Below are 19,819 nucleotides of genomic sequence, written 5' to 3' on the forward strand. Positions count from 1 at the left end.
ATCTTACTGTATTATTTGACGTCCTTATTCTTCCAAAAGAAAGTCGTATTATTGGCATCCTCATATTTTAAGAATTTCAGGATCTAACTGAATTATTTGACATCCCAACTTTTCCGGAAATAAGCTGTATCATTTGGCGATATTATGACTTCAATACTTTCAAGATCTAGCAGTATTATATGGCGGCTTAACTTATCCATAATGAAGTTTCTTTCAAAAGAAGCTGTATTATTTGAGGTCCTCATTCTCCCAGAGGGAAACTGTAATATTTTGCGTTCTCATACTTTCAGAATCTAGCTGTATTGGTTGCTGTTTTCATTCATATAGGATATAGCTGTTTAATTTTGCGTCCTCATATTTTCATTCATTTAGGATCAAACTGTATTAATTGGCGTTCTCATACTTCCAAGATCTAGAAGTATTATCTAGTGTCCTTATTCTTCTTCCAGAAAGAAGCTGATTTATTAACATAGCTATGTAGTGGAGTTCTAAGCCTTTATCTTACTGTTTGTTGACAATACGAAGCTGATTTATTAACATAGCTATGCAGTGGAGTTATAAGCCTTTATCTTACTGTTTGTTGACAATTCGAAGCTGATTTATTAGCATAGCTATATGTTGTGGAGTTCTAAGCCTTTATCTTACTGTTTGTTGACAATTCGAAGCTTATTTATTATTTCCAAATATTTTTTAAAAATGGACGCTTCACAGGTTGAACTTTTGTTGACAGATGAATTTTGTTTTGTAAGTAGAAATTTCTAGTCTATTAATCTAGTTATATTTTTGTAGATTGAATTTATAACGTGATGATTTGAGTTCCAGACAAATACAATGGAATTAAATTAAATTCAAAACATAGAAACATTTTTTTTATTACAAATATTAGTCTAAATAAAATTAAACGCACTAAACTACAAAAAAAAAATCTTATACAAAAGGATATGATATGATATATGTTATAAATAACAGCCTAATATTAAAAAAAAGATTCTATTTTTTTTCCAGAAACATCTTAAAGAAATTCCTGTAAACGACTTTAACTGCTGTGTTAAAAAAATATTTCTGATGTCTTTCATTTACTGGATTTCATAAGAAATAACAACAATTTTTGTGAACGATCACTGTTATAAAAAATCGCTACAAAAATAGATACAACCTCACACAGTTTACTTTTTATCTCAATTAATTAGACAACCTGTTCAACATGTAAAAAAGGTAGATACTATGGAATAAAAGAGAAATGAATTATCGAAACCCTGAGAACATTACACGAACAAACAAATTAAGGAACAAGAAAGTTGTACACAAATACATAGCAATGCACTTACACCAATGCTTAGAACATAAATCTAAAACATCAACGACGTTAATTCCATATTGTTGCAAGTATAAAAGGTAATATTGAACAGGCATTTAAACAGAAGTTAGTAAATAAGTATTGATACATATATATATATATAGTTTTCTGTTAATCCATAATTAAATTTTTAAAATAAAAAAAAAAACACATTAAAGATATATACATGTAGAATGATTGATATACTTTACATTCCTATATGAAAAACCTTACCGATTTTTTTCTGGTCTTAAACCTAGTTTTGATTATAAAGATTAGCTATAACTTATTTCTTTGAAAACTGATAACTGAAGGATAGTTTGGGATTGACAAGTATTTTCAAAACAGTTATCTTTCATTTTATTATAAATGGATGCTTAAATATAATGTATATAAATGTGAATTACTGATTGAAATGTCGATAACAACATTTTGTAAAATTGTGTTACACATTCATTTTTGCATTATTTTTTTAACTTTCAAAATCAATACGAGGTCCATTTGTAATTTAAAAAGCAATAACTTTATACTTTTTTATCAACCGATATAAAAGATTAATGCTGGAACACAAAAGGTTTGGTCTCATTATTTTCATCAGATTCCTAATTTGTTATTTTGACATTTAATTTGTGGGCCATTTTTTATAAAAAGGTTTATGGTTTATAAAGAATATCAGTCATAAGAATTTTTTTACAGTCTTTTGTTTTCTACGTTCTTTTATTCCATCAAATCTTTTTCTTTTGATTCTTGGTTTTGATATTAGTTGTTCAAAAATAATACAAAGTAAATAATACAAAGCAACATTTACATACTTTACAAATATAATTCTATACAAAGATACACAACGTAAGTGTATAAAAAAATATTCAATTTCGAGTCCAGGAATGACATTGACAATAAATGTACTCTAAAAGTAAGCGAAGCTTGAACCTGCAATCAAAATCATAAAAAGGAAGTAAGACACGCTGATGCCACTGGCTGTTCCTGTCCTTTTGTCTGTGCTGAGCGAATAAGATGTCATGCTTTGTTTTTCTGAAATAAATTGAGCGATATAATTAGACAAGAGGCTGTCACAAAGACAGCCAACAGGATTTATGAACATTTATTTGTGTCCTGGCAATATCACAAAAACCATAACTGATGAACGGTGAAATTAAAAATCATTAATATCAAATTTGACCTCCATTTTGCCATCAGTATCAACATATTAAAATTTGAAAAGCTGATAACTATTTACACCACTGGGTCGATGCCACTGCTGGTGGACGTTTCGTCCCCGAGGGTATCACCAGCCCAGTAGTCAGCACTTCGGTGTTGACATGAATATCAATTATATGGTCATTTTTATAAATTTTCTGTTTACAAAACCTTGAATTTTTCGAAAAACTAAGGATTTTCTTACCCCAGGAGTAGATTACCTTAGCTGTATTTGGCACAACTTTTTGGAATTTTGGATCCTCAATGCTCTTCAACTTTGTATTGATTTGGCTTTTTAACTATTTTGATCTGAGCGTCACTGATGAGTCTTATGTAGACGAAACGCGCGTCTGGCGTATAAAATTATAATCCTGGTACTTTTGATAACTATTAGGTTGAGTGGTAAATGAGTAAATGCACCAACATGAATGGAAACACCATTTTTCGATCTATCAAGAACCACAACTCCTGAACAGAAAAAGTCAAAATCAACATTATTGAACTTGCCCTCCATTTTGTCATCAGTAACAACATACTAAAATTTGAAAAGTTTTGGTGAACAGTTCACAAGTAAATGCACGGACACGACTGGAAAAGCCATTTTCAACCTTTCAACAACCATAACTCCTGAACGGTAAAAGTCAAAATCGTCATTATTGAACTTGACCTCCATTTTGTCATCAGTAACAACATAATAAAATTTGAAAAGCTTTGGTGGAACAGTTCATGAGTAAATGCATGGACACGACTGGAAAAAAACATTTTTAAATCTTTCAAGAACCATAACTCCTGAACAGTAAAAGTCAAAATCGTCATTATTGAACTTGACCTCCATTTTGTCATCAGTAACAACATATTAAAATTTGGGAAGCTTTAGTTGAACCATTTTTAAATCTTTCAAGAACCATAACTCCTGAACAGTAAAAGTCAAAATCGTCATTATTGAACTTGACCTCCATTTTGTCATCAGTAACAACATATTAAAATTTGGTAAGCTTTAGTTGAACAGTTCATGCGTAAATGCACGGACACGACTGGAAACACCATTTTTCAATCTTCCAAGAACCATAACTCCTGAACAGTAAGAGTCAAAATCGTCATTATTTAACTTGACCTCCATTTTGTCATCAGTAACAACATATTAAAAATGTCGGAAACTTTGGTTGAACAGTTAATGCGTAAATGCACGGACACGACTGGAAACACCATTTTTAAATCTTTCAAGAACCATAACTCCTGAACAGTAAAAGTCAAAATCGTCATTATTGAACTTGACCTCCATTTTGTCATCAGTAACAACATATTAAAATTTGGGAAGCTTTGGTTGAACAGTTCATGTGTAAATGAACGGACACGACTGGAAACACCATTTTTCAATCTTTCAAGAATCATAACTCCTGAACAGTAAAAGTCAAAATCATCATTATTGAACTTGACCTTCATTTTGTTGTCAGTAACAACATATTAAAAAAAGCTTTGGTTAAACGGTTTTGACTCAAAAATCCGGTTAAAAATGAAACATTGCTATATTTCGATCCTGACTCGCATAAAACAATTTGATTTTTTTGCCGGTTTTAAATGATTTAATTGTGTAGTCTCCTCTGTAATTCTACTGGTCATGATATATGTATAAGGAAGAGGTCAGAATAACTTAAACGATCATAGGCAATGTTTTGTCAATAGGCAAGTGATGTGTCCTTCAGAAAACAGGCGTTGAAGACAGACTTTTTTAAGTATTCGTTAAATTATAAATTATAATTATAATAATTGTCATTATCAGTGACTTAATTTACAAAAATACATACAGCACTGCAGACATTGGAAAAGGGACAATTTCATGTATTTATTTTGGGTTGTTTCTCAGCAAAACTATGGTCAACCGTAATCAACCATTAAGTTGTCAGGTAATAACCATAATGATACATGAATGAACCAAATACAAGAACCAATATCCGGAGCATTAAGAAAAACAAAAATGTGTCCAAAGTACACGGATGCCCCACTCGCACTATCCTTTTCCATGTTCCATGACCGTGAAATTGGGTAATTTTCTAATTTGGCATTAAAATTAGAAAGATCATATCATAAGCAAAAATTGTACTAAGTTTCAAGTTTATTGGACTTCAGCTTCATCAAAAACTACCTTGACCAAAAACTTTAACCGGAAACTCCCACTTTCATTTTCTATGTTCAGTGGACCGTGAAATTGGGGTAAAAAGTCTTATTTGGCTTAAAAATTAGAAAGATCATCTCATAAGCAACAAGTGTACTAAGTTTCAAATTGATTGGACTTCAGCTTCATCAAAAACTACCTTGACCAAAAACTTTAACCTGGACGGACGGACGGACGAACGGAGCCACAGACCAGAAAACATAATGCCCCTTTACTATCGAGTTGGGGCATAAAAAGTCTCACTACTATTAAATTTCCAAAAGATAGAATGAGAAATGCAAGCGATAACATTAACGGTACCAAGAAAGGGAGGAATGACAGAAATAGTCTATTCTAATGGCTCATCGTTTGTAACGTTCATTTTGTTTGATTAACGTCACTAATTCTAATGGCATCAATTCGCAATTGATGCTATGAAAATTACGCTCAAGCGCAGAGGACATATAACAGATTTGAAATCTATGATTTAACGTTGTTTTCTGTTAGTTATATTAGAATGAAGATAACAATATTGCATGTTAAGCTCCGACGGCATCAAGTAGTTTGATGGTCGCAAATACCCGTTTACTGGATCCGTTAACGCCAGTAAACCTAATTTGTGACCATCAAATCAGCAATTGATGCCATTAGAGCTCAAAATACAATATTCTTCTAAATATATATATTCCCCGACAATGTAGTAGTCCCTTGACATCATTTGCGAGTATGGTCTTGAGCAATGAAGGCAACAGTAGTATACCGCTGTTATAACTCATAAATCTATGGACAAAAAACAAAATCGGGGTAACACTGAGGGAAACGCATTAAATATTAGAGGAGAACAACGACACAACATTAAAATGTAACACACACAGCAACGGACTAAGCATTAGACAAAATCCAATGAGAATAACCAATATAACATCAAAACCAAATACATGAATTTGGGATAGAAAAGTACCGTGACACGTCTTATAGTAATGTGAATTCACACTCAAAAATAGGAGAAAACAAACGACACAACGGAAACACAACGTAAAAATGTTACACACATAGAAACGAACTATGATATAACAATGGCCATTTTCCTGACTTGGTACAGGACATTTTTAAAGAAAAAAATGGTGGGTTGAACCTGGTTTTGTGGCATGCCAAACCTCGCACTTTGATGGCATTGTTAAATATTACATTAAAATGACAACATAATAATACAGGACTACAATACAAATGAATAGCAGAACGTATTAGGCAAAGCAACACATGAATAATAGACAACAAAAGGCATCAGGTTTAAAATTCATTATGTCAAAAACGCGCCTCGTCCAAACAAGACTTACCAGTGACGCCCAGATATAAAAGTTCGAAAGTCAAAAAAAGGGGGACAATGTTGTACAGCTCTGAGGATCAAAACTTTGAGTTGAAAAGTGATAGTCCGTCTGAAAGGGACGATAAATGGCTGACCCGTGTTAAGAAAGAGCCATATCTCTTGCACGTTAAAGACACCCTTGTATATTTCCAAAAAAGAGCAGGCTAATGCCGCTACAAGGTAACACTCGCACCCGCAAAGTGGAAAGGGATTAATATAAGTTGCAAAACTTGCCTCCCAATCCACTATAAATAAATATATTTAAACTTAACTAATGTAGTAATGGGGTCATATAAATAGTACTTACCCGGCTGATAGTAAAACTGTCCTGTTACAAAACTAGGTTTTGTGTCAAGAACAATGTAGTCCCACATTGCCTTTACATCTAAACATGTTTTCGATTTTGAAAGCTGAAACCATAAATAAAGCACTAAATAAACATAGATCATATTAAACATAAAATTGGAAGATAATTATCATAAAATATCTGTATTTTTGTAGAACTCTGAACCGCGATGGTACTCCGAACGACGATGTTTTGACGCTGAAGTACGTTTTTGATTAACCTGAAGTACGAGGCTGGCATTGTGACGCTATAAGTTAATAGATACGCCGAAGTACGATGGTGGTAAGGCTGACGTGCGATGGTCTACACAAACTACATTTTCAAATCTTTTTCATGTCATGTATATGTCGATTTGAATTTTAGAAGCAGTTTTTGCATTTTTTAAAGATTTTAGTAGAAGCTTGTAAACTTCAATCAAAGAGCTGATAGCTCTGAGATGGAAGAAGGTGAATAAAAGGTAACTTGAATTACCATAAAAGCAGCCCTACTAACCCATCCTGCTTTGTTCCATTATCGTTATGACGATTTTTTTTCTTCAAACAAGAATGTGTCATAAATACATGGATTTCCCATCCGAATAATCATTTTCTATGTTCAGTGGACTGTGAAAATTAGGTCAAATCTTTAATTTGGCAATAACATTAGAAAGATCATATCATAAGGAACACATGTGTACTAAGTTTCAAGTTGATTGGATTTCGACTTCATCAAAAACTACCTCGACCATAAACTTTTACCTGAAGTAGGACGGAGAGACAGACCACAAAACATAATGTCCATAAATGGAGCATAAAAAAAGTAAGACTTGTTACATACCCGCCAACTTTTTAAAGTTCCCATGGGGTTTTTTAGTGCGCGACAACAATTTTAAAAGTTACAATTTTTAGCGAAGTATTTTACACGATCTGGATTGTCTAGAAAAAGTGTCATATTTGTATGATGAACTTACATGCTTTTTTCCTAAGTCTGTTTGCATGATTCTAGTTATTGAATCGGTAGAAAAGATGGACATGTAGCTAGCACACCAGGGTTTATTTTTTTTGTGTAAGAATATTAGATGCTTGTTGAAATTTCCATTTTGAATTATGCACAAAGATGGAACTTTAACTGGTTGGGAACAATACTCCAAATGAGGCGTAACCCTCATTGGAAGAACATTACAACCACCTGTAAAAAATGAGCACCTTTACATGTATATTAATATTATTTAATGAAACTTTTCCCCAAGAACTATGCATCTATCAAGTATTAAATGGTCAAAACATGTCAAAAGAATTTTGTGATGTTTCTAAACTAATATCTTCTTCATTAATTTGACCCCTCATTTAGAAAAGTTGTTCCAAATGTAATGAATTTTCCCACATTTGAGTTAATCAAAGAGCTGAAAGCTCTAAGGAAAAATGACGCCACTGTCTCTAATATTGGGATATAATTTATGCAAGTCTTGATTTTCACATACCGTAATTAGTTTCACAATGCAACATGTCTCGTAAGCATATAATTGACATTCGTATATATGTGTGTGTGAAGTGGCTGTTTTTTTTAAGACAAATAATTAAGTCAAGACTACCTGAATTGTGCAAATAAATGACGTCAAAAGGCTTGTATATTTCTCACTGGTACATAGTCGAACCCCCTTCTCCCAGAAAATTTTAGGTAATTTTAAATAACCTTTTTATTACTGTTATCTAAGGTCTAATGAAACTCAAGTTATTTCAAAGAATTCAAGTCAAACCGGCACCTGGTCAAAATGGGTATAGTCAAATCAGCACCTGGTTAAATCGATACCCTATATAGTCAATTCGTCACCCATGTTAAATATATATTTTTAACAGTATTTTAAGCAAAAAGAGTAAAACTAAGAAAGGGGTTGCCAGATTTGTTTTCAGTATTTAAGCAAAAAGAGTTAAATACCTATTAAGGAAGAGATTGTCCGAAAATATTTACTTTCACATTTTTGGGGTTCATGTACATTTTGTAAATATTTATTTATCTCAACTAAATGTGTATGTTCCGGACCGTATGAGTATTTGGACTGTACGCGTACGGTCTGGACCCCAGTATGCATACTTTTTCAAAATACTCATATGGTCTGATTAATATCATTAAGAAGTTGCTTAAAGATGTACTTAGGTGAGGTTATGTAAAAATTAAAAAAAATTAGGAAATTAAAATTGATACTATAAGCTGGTAGAGCATCAATTAATGATAAAGATAAGCTAAAAATATTGATAGGTCATGGACCTCCTTTTAAAATTAAGATTTAAAATATGGCGGGACTTTTACCTTATATTTGCATTGGTATTATTTGGGTCTCAAAACAAAAGAAAGAAAATCAAGAATCTTCTAAAATTTTGGTAAATGACCTTTCATGAGCTATTAATGAAAAAATAAATGGGTGTTATGAGGCAAAATATTTTACATTGTATTGTATGGAAAAACACCAAGGGGTCCGAACATTTTACACAAATTCCAAAACCTCACCTAAGTACATCCTTACGTTTATAAGTTACAAATGCAGGTAAAGTTCATGTACAGATCAACATAACTTAACTCTCAAATTAATATGGAAAAGTTCCAATTGTAATTGGAATAAAAACTTTATTTTTTTAAGTAATACAAAAATTCACGCTTATTAAATCAGTTAATATCTTGTATTTAGCATGTCGATCAGTAAAACATTAATTGAATTATGATCATAGAAATTTACGATATTGGAAGTTAACATGATGTGGGACGACAATTTTAGAATATTAGAAACTTTACAAAATAATGCAAATGCAAAGGAACATGAATGAACTGCAAACATGTAAATGTAAAAAATATATCATTAATTGTGGTAGTAAGTGTCACCTTGGGCGAGAGTACCAAAATAGGATTCAGATATACAATTAAACAAATATTTAATTTCAATTGTTCAATTATTCATTTTATCCATCTAAAAGTAATTGTAATGATAACAATTTATATAAAACTAAAAATAAAGATTGTGATAAATGGTTAGCTCGTACTGGACTATACGCGTTTACTCATACGGTCCGACCGTACGCGTATGGTCAGACTGTACGAGTATACCTATACGGTCCGGACCGTACGCGTACGGTCCAAATACTCATATGGTCTGGAACATGTATTTTTAATTGTATATATGAGGTATATTTAGAAATTAAAGGTATTGGATATTTTTTATGCATTTTTTAACCAGTTGAGCATTTTACAGGATTGTTGGTTTAATGCTGTTTAAACTTTCCTGAAAAAGAACACCTTAAATTTGCTATTATTTGGCATGAAAGTTTGATTTATTGAGAGGGACTCATAGTTTTCCATTTTATTTTTCTAATTGTCTCATTGTTAAAACAACAGCTTGGGTAAGGGCTTCGTTGTTTACCTTTATACACAACAACATATTAACTATGTACTTGGTAAAAGTTATTAATTAATTGAATAGAAAATATTATAACAAATATTATTGGATGCCGAATTGACTTCAAAAAGGTGCCGATTTGACTAGATGCCGATTTAACCAGGTGCCGATTTCAGTTGTACATTTCAAATCCTCTGCGATCGTTTGTGGTATTTTCTTGAGAAAACCTGATTTCGTTCATCAAACAGAACTAGAAACTGCTTTAAAATGATTCTAGAACGCTTCATGATTGTTAAAATAAGTTTAATTCACTTAAAAAAAACAATTTTGAAACTTTGCGATGTTTTGAAAGGAAGTTTAAAAAGCATAGTAAAAGAAGAAATTAACCGGTGAGAGTCGAAATCCGTACATGACAGATATCACTATAATACGACTTTGAAAATAAAACAGTTCCATCCTTTTGTAAAACAGTCTTTAATATACCTATCACATTAATGTTTTAAGGGTCTTAAGCTTAGACAAATCATTTAAGTCGGTATCAAACACCAAAACGGAATGAACAATAACCGATTACGCTTTGTAGTTTACAAATTCTAAATGTATTGAACCAGGAACATATATATTAATATGTTAGATATACTGTTCCCAGATTGAACAGAAAGGAGAAATTTGTAATGAAATGTTGAGTTTTTATATTTATCACTTTTAATTTGATATTAAATAGAAATAACTTATTAATATGGATGAGTTGAAATTATTAGTTTGAAAAATCATGAGAGCGCCCTCTACAATATCAATAACAAAGATGGCGGAACGTAAACAAACAACTTCGCCGCGAATATGGAACTTGTTCTCTTATTTCTTGCTAATTGTACTATATAGTCCGCATCCCCACTGGAAGGTCAAATTTTGGAGAATAATAGCCCGGACTATACAAGCCTTCCTATGGACAGGTCAACATTTTTGTTGTAAATAAAATAAATTATGTAAACTGGTTCCCGTCCGACTACAACACTTTGTTCGAGTGTAGCGGAATACAAGCAGATACCAGTTAGTTTGTAAAATAGTAAATATGAAACCGAGTGCGGTAGGCGGAGGCAATAATCGACTTCCTGTTGTTCTGGTCAATGGTATTGGAACAATGCCGCTGACGCGTCATTTTCCAAAAATCTTAAAAATTTCTTTCTTTTTTTTCAACAGTAAAATGACCCCTTGTTTTAAGAACAGTCCCTCATTGAAGGGACACCACTCATATATAATGGCGGAAAAGGGGGTGCCCAACCTGTTTGCTGGTCTTTGTGAAAAAAGACTAGTACATTATCTTTTCAATGATTTTATAATTGAATACAAAAATAAAATATGCTACAACAAGTATTATGTCAATAATTTAGTGAAAAAACCCACTATTTATTATCTTTATGGTAGTACTGCATCATTGAATTTTGTCAATCAGCCATGCTTTTATCCTAAAAGCTGTGTAAGAACGATTGCAGACGAAAATTCACATTTTACATCTAGATGAAAACAACACAAGTTCGAAATCTAGCATGTTAGAATAATCTTCAGAGAAAGCGTTTTTGGTTGGCTTATTATGATCATGAAAAACACAGAATTTGATTGGCTGAACACGATTGTCTTAACTTGGGAACAAAATAAGGAACAGATGATTTTCACTACATCGTGTTTTAGAGTTTTTAACGATACCCTTAATATTAATATTTTTTAATAAATGCAAGCACGTATTATAAAATGTCCTTGATAAGAGTAAAGAGAATGAACACAGGGCGAACGTACTATACAGGCGAAAGAACTCAGGACGAACAGACCAAGGGTGAACATGTAAACAGGGCGAGTTAACCCGATACCTCATTTACGCATGCGTACTACAAATATCTACAGTAAAAAACATCCGGTTACAAGTAAACAAACAACGTTCATGTAGATGAGATGAAATCTAATGATTTACATAAATAAAAGGGTACATATTTAAGATAGTGATTGTTTTTCAATCCTAATTTACAAATTAAATGATTCAGATGCTTAATCATGTGTAAAAATCGATGTCAGGAATCAGAAGTTGTTATGAAATTATAATACACAGAAACGAATGCGGCATACGGAGGCTTAATGATTTTAAAGCCGGCACCATAGGCCCTCAGAAGACTTGAAGTCTTCTTCCACCAAAAACTATAGACGAGAAACTCTTAAGATTGATGAATAAATCTAAAAACGGTTCCTTTTTACGTACGAGGCGGCGTGACATTCTCTTACTACATACGGGTTCGCATACAGACACACTATATAATAATATTACGATAATCCAAGAACTTATGAGAGGAATCAAGTAAAGATAAAATGTTAATGCAGAATTCTGTTCACATGCAGGCAATCAAAGAGGACGATCTCTCATTTAGTATGAAACTGTTATTCAGAACAGTCAGACAAAATGAATGTAAATTCATATACTTGTACTAGATATTAAAAACATAAACATGTACTTCTCATAACAATTGCACATCTGTAGATTTTAACCCAGACATCATTGCATCAAATAGACCATCGCACTTCCGAGTCCTACATATTTATAACAAAATTGAAGTCCTTCCAATAGGAAAGCAACCTTGCAATAACAAATCGTAATAAAACACAAAAGTAAGTGTTCTTTGAGATTATGCATACCCCTATGTTATTCATCTACTAATAAATCAATCAAGTATTAAGAACATTACGAATTGACTTTATAAAGACAACCAAATGTCTTGCCTTCAACACCAAAATCTTCGCAGAACAAATTCATACATATTTGACTTTAGACCCTCCAAATTGGTCTTTAACATTTGATCCCAACCCCCTTAAAAATGGCAACCAAAGACAAAACCAATGAGGTCATAGATTCGTTGTATACAGGTATTGATAAATTTCTCCCAAAGTATTAACTAAACATTTACTTTTGTTCCATATTTTCGTGATAAAAAATGCCGATATTATCACAACGATGTTGAACATTGGTAACCATAATACATCTTCTTACCGTGAACTCCCCACTAGAAACCCAAATGACTTAGAAGTTAATACTGATTAGTCAACGTACGGCCTTCAAGAATGTCCCCCAAAATTTCCGTAAAGTTGTAAAATGCACACTGACTGACAAATGTAAAACAATTCGTACGAAAAATTTACTGCTTGATTTTAATGTACAAACAATGCAGAAAACATGTATGCTGCATTGCAACAAACGGCTCTCATTTGAAACTGGTACACAGAGAATATGGCTAGGTTTAACATTGTTGCAGGGTTGGAACTAGCCTGATCTTGGTGCAGCTGTGAAACACAACAATTTCAATTGAACGAGGCTTCTCGTTAGCTCAACACAAGACATACAAAAAGAATAAGATATTAAGCTTATTTTTTTAAACCTAAATATGCAGTACAGTGTTTACCTATACTTTATAATACAATTGAGAAAGGAAATGGATAATGTGTCAAAGAGACAACAACCCAACCAAAGAGTAGAAAACAGACGAAGGCAACGACTGGTCCTTCAACACAGCAAGAAAATCTAGGACCAAGAGGTGGACTTAAGTTGGCCCCTAAAATTGTGTACTAGTTCAGTGATAATAGACCTCATACTAATACTCCGAAATATAAATAAAAAACACAAACTATAAGGCCAGAGGCTCCTGACTTGGGATATGAGAAAAAATGCGGCGGGTTTAAACATGTTTTTTTAAATCCCAACCCTCCCCCTATATTTAGCCAATGTAGAAAAAGCAACACAATTATAATTGCAAGAAAAGAATCCAATATGATAAGTTGTACAATAAGTTTATTTTCGAAGTTGAACATCATTAACTACATAATGTGCTACTGACCAAATACGATATATACGGGGTCAGTAAATTCCATATGGGGCGACACCGAGACTTTATCACTAATAAAGAAAGCAAATCAAGTTTATTATCAGTTGAATTTGCAGTTCTCGTTTGTTCAAGTGTCAAATTATGTCAATATTACCAAGGCATCATCCGAATAAGGTACACTAGCTCAACAAAAAACTTGGGCACTTGTAGCCTTGAACTGTTGATAAAACAACTGCACATAGCAATATTTAATTCAGCTTAAATAACATTTCAGAGTTAGTTTTTCGGAAAGTAAAATGTTGGAAGAAAACAACTCTTGAAAAATTTTAGTCAACAGAACATGTTGTTTCAGAGGAGGAAATATAAAAATAAACAGTTGCGCCATGAGCGCATGATACGCCCGTCGTCTTGTGTAGAAGTTTTAATGGTTTCTGAGAAAGTTTTAAGCAATAACCATATATTATTTTTGAGATACGGCCGGATATGTGAAACCGCTCCTGGTTTTTTTTTTTACAAAAAACTAAATATCACTAAAATAAAATTTTGAATCAAAACCAAAAAGTATACAGATCTTGAGATTAATATAACAAAGAAGTGTGTAAAGTTTTAAGCAACAATCATAAATCGTTTTTGAGATACAGCGCGACATGTAAAAAAAACCCTCCCCCTTTTTTATAAAATGCTGAATAACTCAAAAATGAAATTTTGAATCATCACCAATAAGTATACAGATCTTAAGATACAACTAAAAAGTGTGTAAAGTTTTAAGCAATAATCAAAAATCGCTTTTGGGATAAGGTGCAACATGTGAAAAAAACACATCCCTGATTTAGTTACAAAGTGCCGTAAAGTATACAGATCATTTGACCATCATAAGAAACAACTGTTTAAAGTTTCATGAAATTTGGATAAGTCGTTCTCAAGTTACGGTGCGACATGTTTACCCGGACAGACAGACGGACAGACGGACGGAAGGACGGACAGACACCGGATATTTGTATACCATAATACGTCCCGTCAAAATTTGTACGGGCGTATAAAAACTGTATGAGACAACAGTGGCCATTGTTGCCATGTAGAAATATGCATCATGCACCTTAGACAATTAGACAACATAAATTTTAAGTCTTTCTTATATATAAAGATATAGTTTGTACCTGATTGAAATAGAAACTTAAAGTTTTGCCACTAAATTCTACACGTTGTACTCTTCGATCTTTCTGTAGTGCTTCCATATTAGTACCGTGGTAGCCAGTTGGTAAGTCAACATACATCATCCCCATCCCATTATCTCCAAAACCATCATACCTACAAAAATGTTAAAATACTAGTACATGTCAGGGGCGGATCCAGCCATTTTGAAACCCGCCAGATCCATCCACGCAAGATAAGGTACAGTAACAATATTTATATCAATAAAAACGATTTTTAAGGAAAATTCCTTAACAAATTTTATTTAAAAAAAAAATGACGTCACATTCTTTGTCATAACTCTTGTTCATCAACTTTCTGCTCAACCACTAGTGACCTTTAAAACGTGGAAGTCGTATATGTATGCATTTGAATACCGAACGAGTTTGCAAATGTATATCCCATATGCAGGATGGTTTCTGGTTCGATAAAAACAGAAATATAAGAAAGTTTACATATAACGATAGTCTTATTTAAGAATATGCAACATTTACGATCTACGGCTTATCTGAAGTACATTGGCAATTTCCAAACAAGACTTTTTGTATTGGGGGATGGTAAAAACATTCAATATAAGAGAATGCGTTAATAAAAATCTGCACTTATTAACGGATTTTTAACATTTATTTTCTGCACTAGAATTCATTAAAACAAATTATTTTCAAATCTGGCTATACATCTATAAGAAATTGTTTAATAAAAATTGCATATTTTTTTTAGTATTCAAATTATTGCTAAATTGATAAAATTAAATTACATGCTTTCTTCTCTCAACGACAATATTTCAATCGATCAAAAGTAAGTATTAAAAAAAACCCACAGAAAATAAAAACAAAACAACAGTAGGAGTGCTTCTCCGTGATAGGATATTCCAAATAAGGAGAAATTGTTAATTGGGCACTATAACAACCATAGACAAATATTTTATAACGAATGCAGTGTTTATCGCATCTATATATAAAAATTATACAAAATACATCATAGTCACAGGTAACGCAAAGATAAACAATGATGACTGAACACACATCTTTTATGGCAAAATAAATGCATATAAAGTACATTATAGTATGCAGGGTAGAATATTTCCTTGAAATTTACTGTAAATCTAAAATTTACTTAATGTATGGTCCTGGAACTTGATAACAATTCTGATAAATATAATCATATCAGTTCAAAGTCAATTAAAATATGTGATAAAAATATAAACATAAGAAACTATAAATTGGTAAGTATAAATGAACATACCATACGCATGCTTCAATCAGTATATTATAATAGTCGATGGTGTAACTGGTTGCCTGGACATGGAGATCTGGGAAATTACCAGCAACATTTATGTTGTATTCCCAATTAACCTGGCAAAAAAGAGAAAGACATTATAACATGGAGATCTGTGAAACTACCAGCAACATTTATATTGTACTTCCAGTTAACCTTGCAACAAAAAAGAGAGAAATTATAACATGTATTTCGTACTATGGAGATCTGGGAAATTACCAGCAACATTTATATTATACTCCTAGTTAACCTTGTAAATTATCAGAAATAAATTATAACATGTATTTCGAACTATGGAGATCTGGGAAATTACCAGCAGCATTTATGTTAAACTCCCAGTTAACCTTGTAAGAAAGAGGAATAATTTATAACATGTATTCCGTACTATTTTTTGAGATGAATATCTAAAAACAGGATATAAATTAAATTTTAACCATTTCAATATTATTGAAAGAATTGTGATTGCAAAGCATTATTTATACACATCTTCTATTCAATTTAAAAAACATGTTTTTTCAAATAAGGAGAGTCAAAGAATTTATAATTATGCATCTTAAAAAAAATGAAACATTTTAAGTTTTTTCCAATTTGAAAGAAAATGATTGTCCTATTGAAATTTATAGGTAGTAGTTTTTATTGAATTGATGAAATTGATTGCTAAGGATAATTGCTATTACTGTAGTGTAGAAAGTAAACGTATGCATAGAATCAACTTATTCTGCTAGTATTATTATGTATAGCTTTCAAAACAGTTGTTAGGTAGTAAACATAATACAGGTCTCCTGAAACGATGCGTTCTCGCCTACATCCGATTTAGATCTAAAGGTTCTTGCTTTCAAAACATAACAATTAAAAAAAAACAGCCCTTGATAAATTTAAAATGAAAGATCACATGAAAGAAAATTTGGAAACATCTAAAATAGTTTCTAGTTATGACTTTCAGTTTCAATATATAGATTTATACCATGAGTTCAGGCAATTTAATTAGAACTGTAAAAACCAAAACGACTAAAACATAATCTTTTCTAATAACTTACAGCAGCAACAATATTACCAGCACCTTGAACCTCGATTGTGATACCATTTGATGCGATGTCATCAACATTCAGCTAGAAATAATAAAACAGAACATTTCTAACTCATTTGAAATTTAGAAAACTCTTTATTTCAGGTCGTGATGTTCATTCTTTGGTTTAATATGTTGTGTTCATGCTGTTAATGTCAACTTATGTTCTATCTCCGGGTCGGTGTTTTGTTTTCTATTATTTGATTTTTGCAATGATGTTGTCAGCATATTTTCGACATGTTAGTTTGAAAATTTTGTTTGTATTATTAACCTCTCTTTTAAACACCATTCACGAATGTACATGTAGAAATGCGGATAAAAACATGAGAGTGGTGAACCAAGAATGTTACAGAAAAATAATTCTTTAAAATCTCGAATCATTCGGTTCTCTTTTCCAATTATCAAAGCAGGCTGATATAACATAAGTTCTAGACAAACATAACATTTATCAAAAATATATGCATGAATGTTTTATTGTGAATCTACCACAAAAGACGATAATACAAGATACACAAAACAAATTCGCCTGTGTGAAATGTCCCTATCGTCGGTGTGTAAATCTTAAATACAATTGTGTGAATAGTAAAGAATTGTCGGAATCGATCTTTAACTTTTGTTGCTGTAAATAAACTCATCAAAGATGCCAGGATTGAAATTTTATAATTACGCCAGAAGTGCGTTTCGTCTTCAAAAGATTTATCAGTGACGCCCGAATAAAAAAATGTTATGAAGGCCAAACAAAGTACGAAGTTGAAGAGCATTGAAGACCAAAAATTCCTCAAGTTTTTTGCCAAAAACAGCTAAGGTTATCTATTCTCAGGTAGACAAGCATATCAACGATAAGTCAAGTCTCAAGTTCTGTAATTCTTTTGAAAACAAAGTGTTGTGCGTTTTTAAAAAAATCAGAATACTATATTTCAATCGTTGAAAGGAAAAGTGGGAATGAGCAACAAAATGGCTAAAGGTATCCGGTAGTAACCTACGGCAGTCCGTGTAAAAGTGTCGGTCAACCATAACCTACGGCAGTGTGTAAAAGTGTCGGTCAAGCATAACCTACGGCAGTCCGTGTAAGAGTGTCGGTCAAGCATAACCTACGGCAGTCCGTGTAAAAGTGTCTGTCAAGCATAACCTACGGCAGTCTGTGTTAAAGTGTCGGTCAGGCATAACCTACGGCAGTCTGTGTAAAAGTGTCGGTCAAGCATAACCTACGGCAGTCCGTGTAAAAGTGTCTGTCAAGCATAACCTACGGCAGTCCGTGTTAAAGTGTCGGTCAAGCATAACCTACGACAGTCCGTGTAAGTGTCTGTCAAGCATAACATACGGAAGTCCGTGTTAAAGTGTCTGTCAAGCATAACCTACGGCAGTCCGTGTAAAAGTGTCGGTCAAGCATAACCTACGGCAGTCCGTGTAAAAGTGTCGGTCAAGCATAACCTTCGGCACTCCGTGTAAAAGTGTCGGTCAAGCATAACCGACGGCAGTCCGTGTAAAAGTATCGGTCAAGCAATTTGAGTACAAGTACAATCAGTTAAACACAATCAAAGTGCTTGTTAGAATTGAAGAGTAAAGATTGCTTTAATTGATCGTATTGTATTGTCTTATATCTTGATTCAACTAAAATTCTGGAAAAAGGAAGATAACTCAGTGATATTTTTAAAAAAAGATATGGGATCCTGCTCCTTGCCAAAATTATGTAATTTTATGAAAAGATTGTGACTTGAATATTTGAGTGTTTATTTCAGTGATTAATTACTGGAATTATTTATGGATAGGATGTATAGAAATGTATGATCAATGCATAATATACACCTTATCGCTATTTATCCGCCATTACTTGATATCACACAGGTTCCCGTAAAATTTTGACGTCACAAAACAAAACAACTGACGCCACAATGGAAAAGTGATTGTTGAATGCGTCAAAAGTTCAAGCGGTCGGGTCAGCCGGGATAAGCGGTAAGGTGTATTTGTTTTGTATCTCAAAAGTAGTGATAAAGATTTAGATATTCAGTCAGTAACATAGGGTTTTGATTGCATTTCGTGTAATCTTTTCCACAAAAAAATTCAGAAGAAAGAAATAAAATTGAGGAAAGTTTGACTCTTTTTCTTGGAATTTCTAAATGAATATTACCTGCCTAAGATGCCTATGTTTGCAGGGTTATTGTATACAGGAAAAAGTATAATGTTAAAATTGAGTCGGATATCTTCAATATTTCAATTCTAATTAAACATGTAATAAAACATTACTTGATTGTTAATCAATTTAAAACTTGATGTTTATGTTAACCTCATCTTATCAGATTAAATGTATACAAAAATTGTTTGATCTACCATGCTTTTTGACTGTAGAAGTATCGCATTGTCATTATCAATTGTGAATGTAACATCCTGCTGGCCCAATGATTTGAAGGTAACTGTTGCAGCCTTTTGTCCACTGGATAATATTTCAGCATAGCTTGACAAGGCTTGAAGGCCCATTACTGTGTCCTGCAATTTGCAAAACAAAATTAATTTAAAGTTAATATACAACTGCTATTTATATATTATTATCGTCATGCATTCTTCAAATGTTTTTTATACTATAATTTCAAGCTTAATGTGATTCAAGTACATGGGCGTTCTTAACGTTGTCTAGTTCTCAAAATTTAGCAATGGAACATTAAAGT

The 19,819-nt window shown here is 32.5% G+C and overlaps 1 protein-coding gene across 4 annotated transcripts in view; it reads right to left on the bottom strand.

The window, feature by feature from the left end:
- Window positions 1-856: 856 nt before the first annotated feature.
- The window catches only part of LOC143078722 (CD109 antigen-like), a 356,264-nt gene continuing 337,301 nt past the window's right edge, over window positions 857-19,819 (bottom strand). For all 4 annotated transcript variants that reach the window (XM_076253652.1, XM_076253654.1, XM_076253653.1 and 1 more), the window contains exons 34-39: window positions 19,485-19,640; window positions 17,128-17,199; window positions 16,058-16,167; window positions 14,779-14,929; window positions 6,359-6,461; window positions 857-2,368 (exon numbers count right to left, since the gene is read on the bottom strand). In XM_076253652.1, coding sequence (XP_076109767.1) covers window positions 2,244-2,368; window positions 6,359-6,461; window positions 14,779-14,929; window positions 16,058-16,167; window positions 17,128-17,199; window positions 19,485-19,640 — 717 coding nt within the window. In that variant the 3' untranslated portion in view covers window positions 857-2,243. The remainder of the gene's footprint in view (window positions 2,369-6,358; window positions 6,462-14,778; window positions 14,930-16,057; window positions 16,168-17,127; window positions 17,200-19,484; window positions 19,641-19,819) is intronic.

This window comes from Mytilus galloprovincialis, chromosome 6 (assembly GCF_965363235.1).
Source record: "Mytilus galloprovincialis chromosome 6, xbMytGall1.hap1.1, whole genome shotgun sequence".
In the NCBI taxonomy this organism is placed as follows: Eukaryota; Metazoa; Mollusca; class Bivalvia; order Mytilida; family Mytilidae; genus Mytilus; species Mytilus galloprovincialis.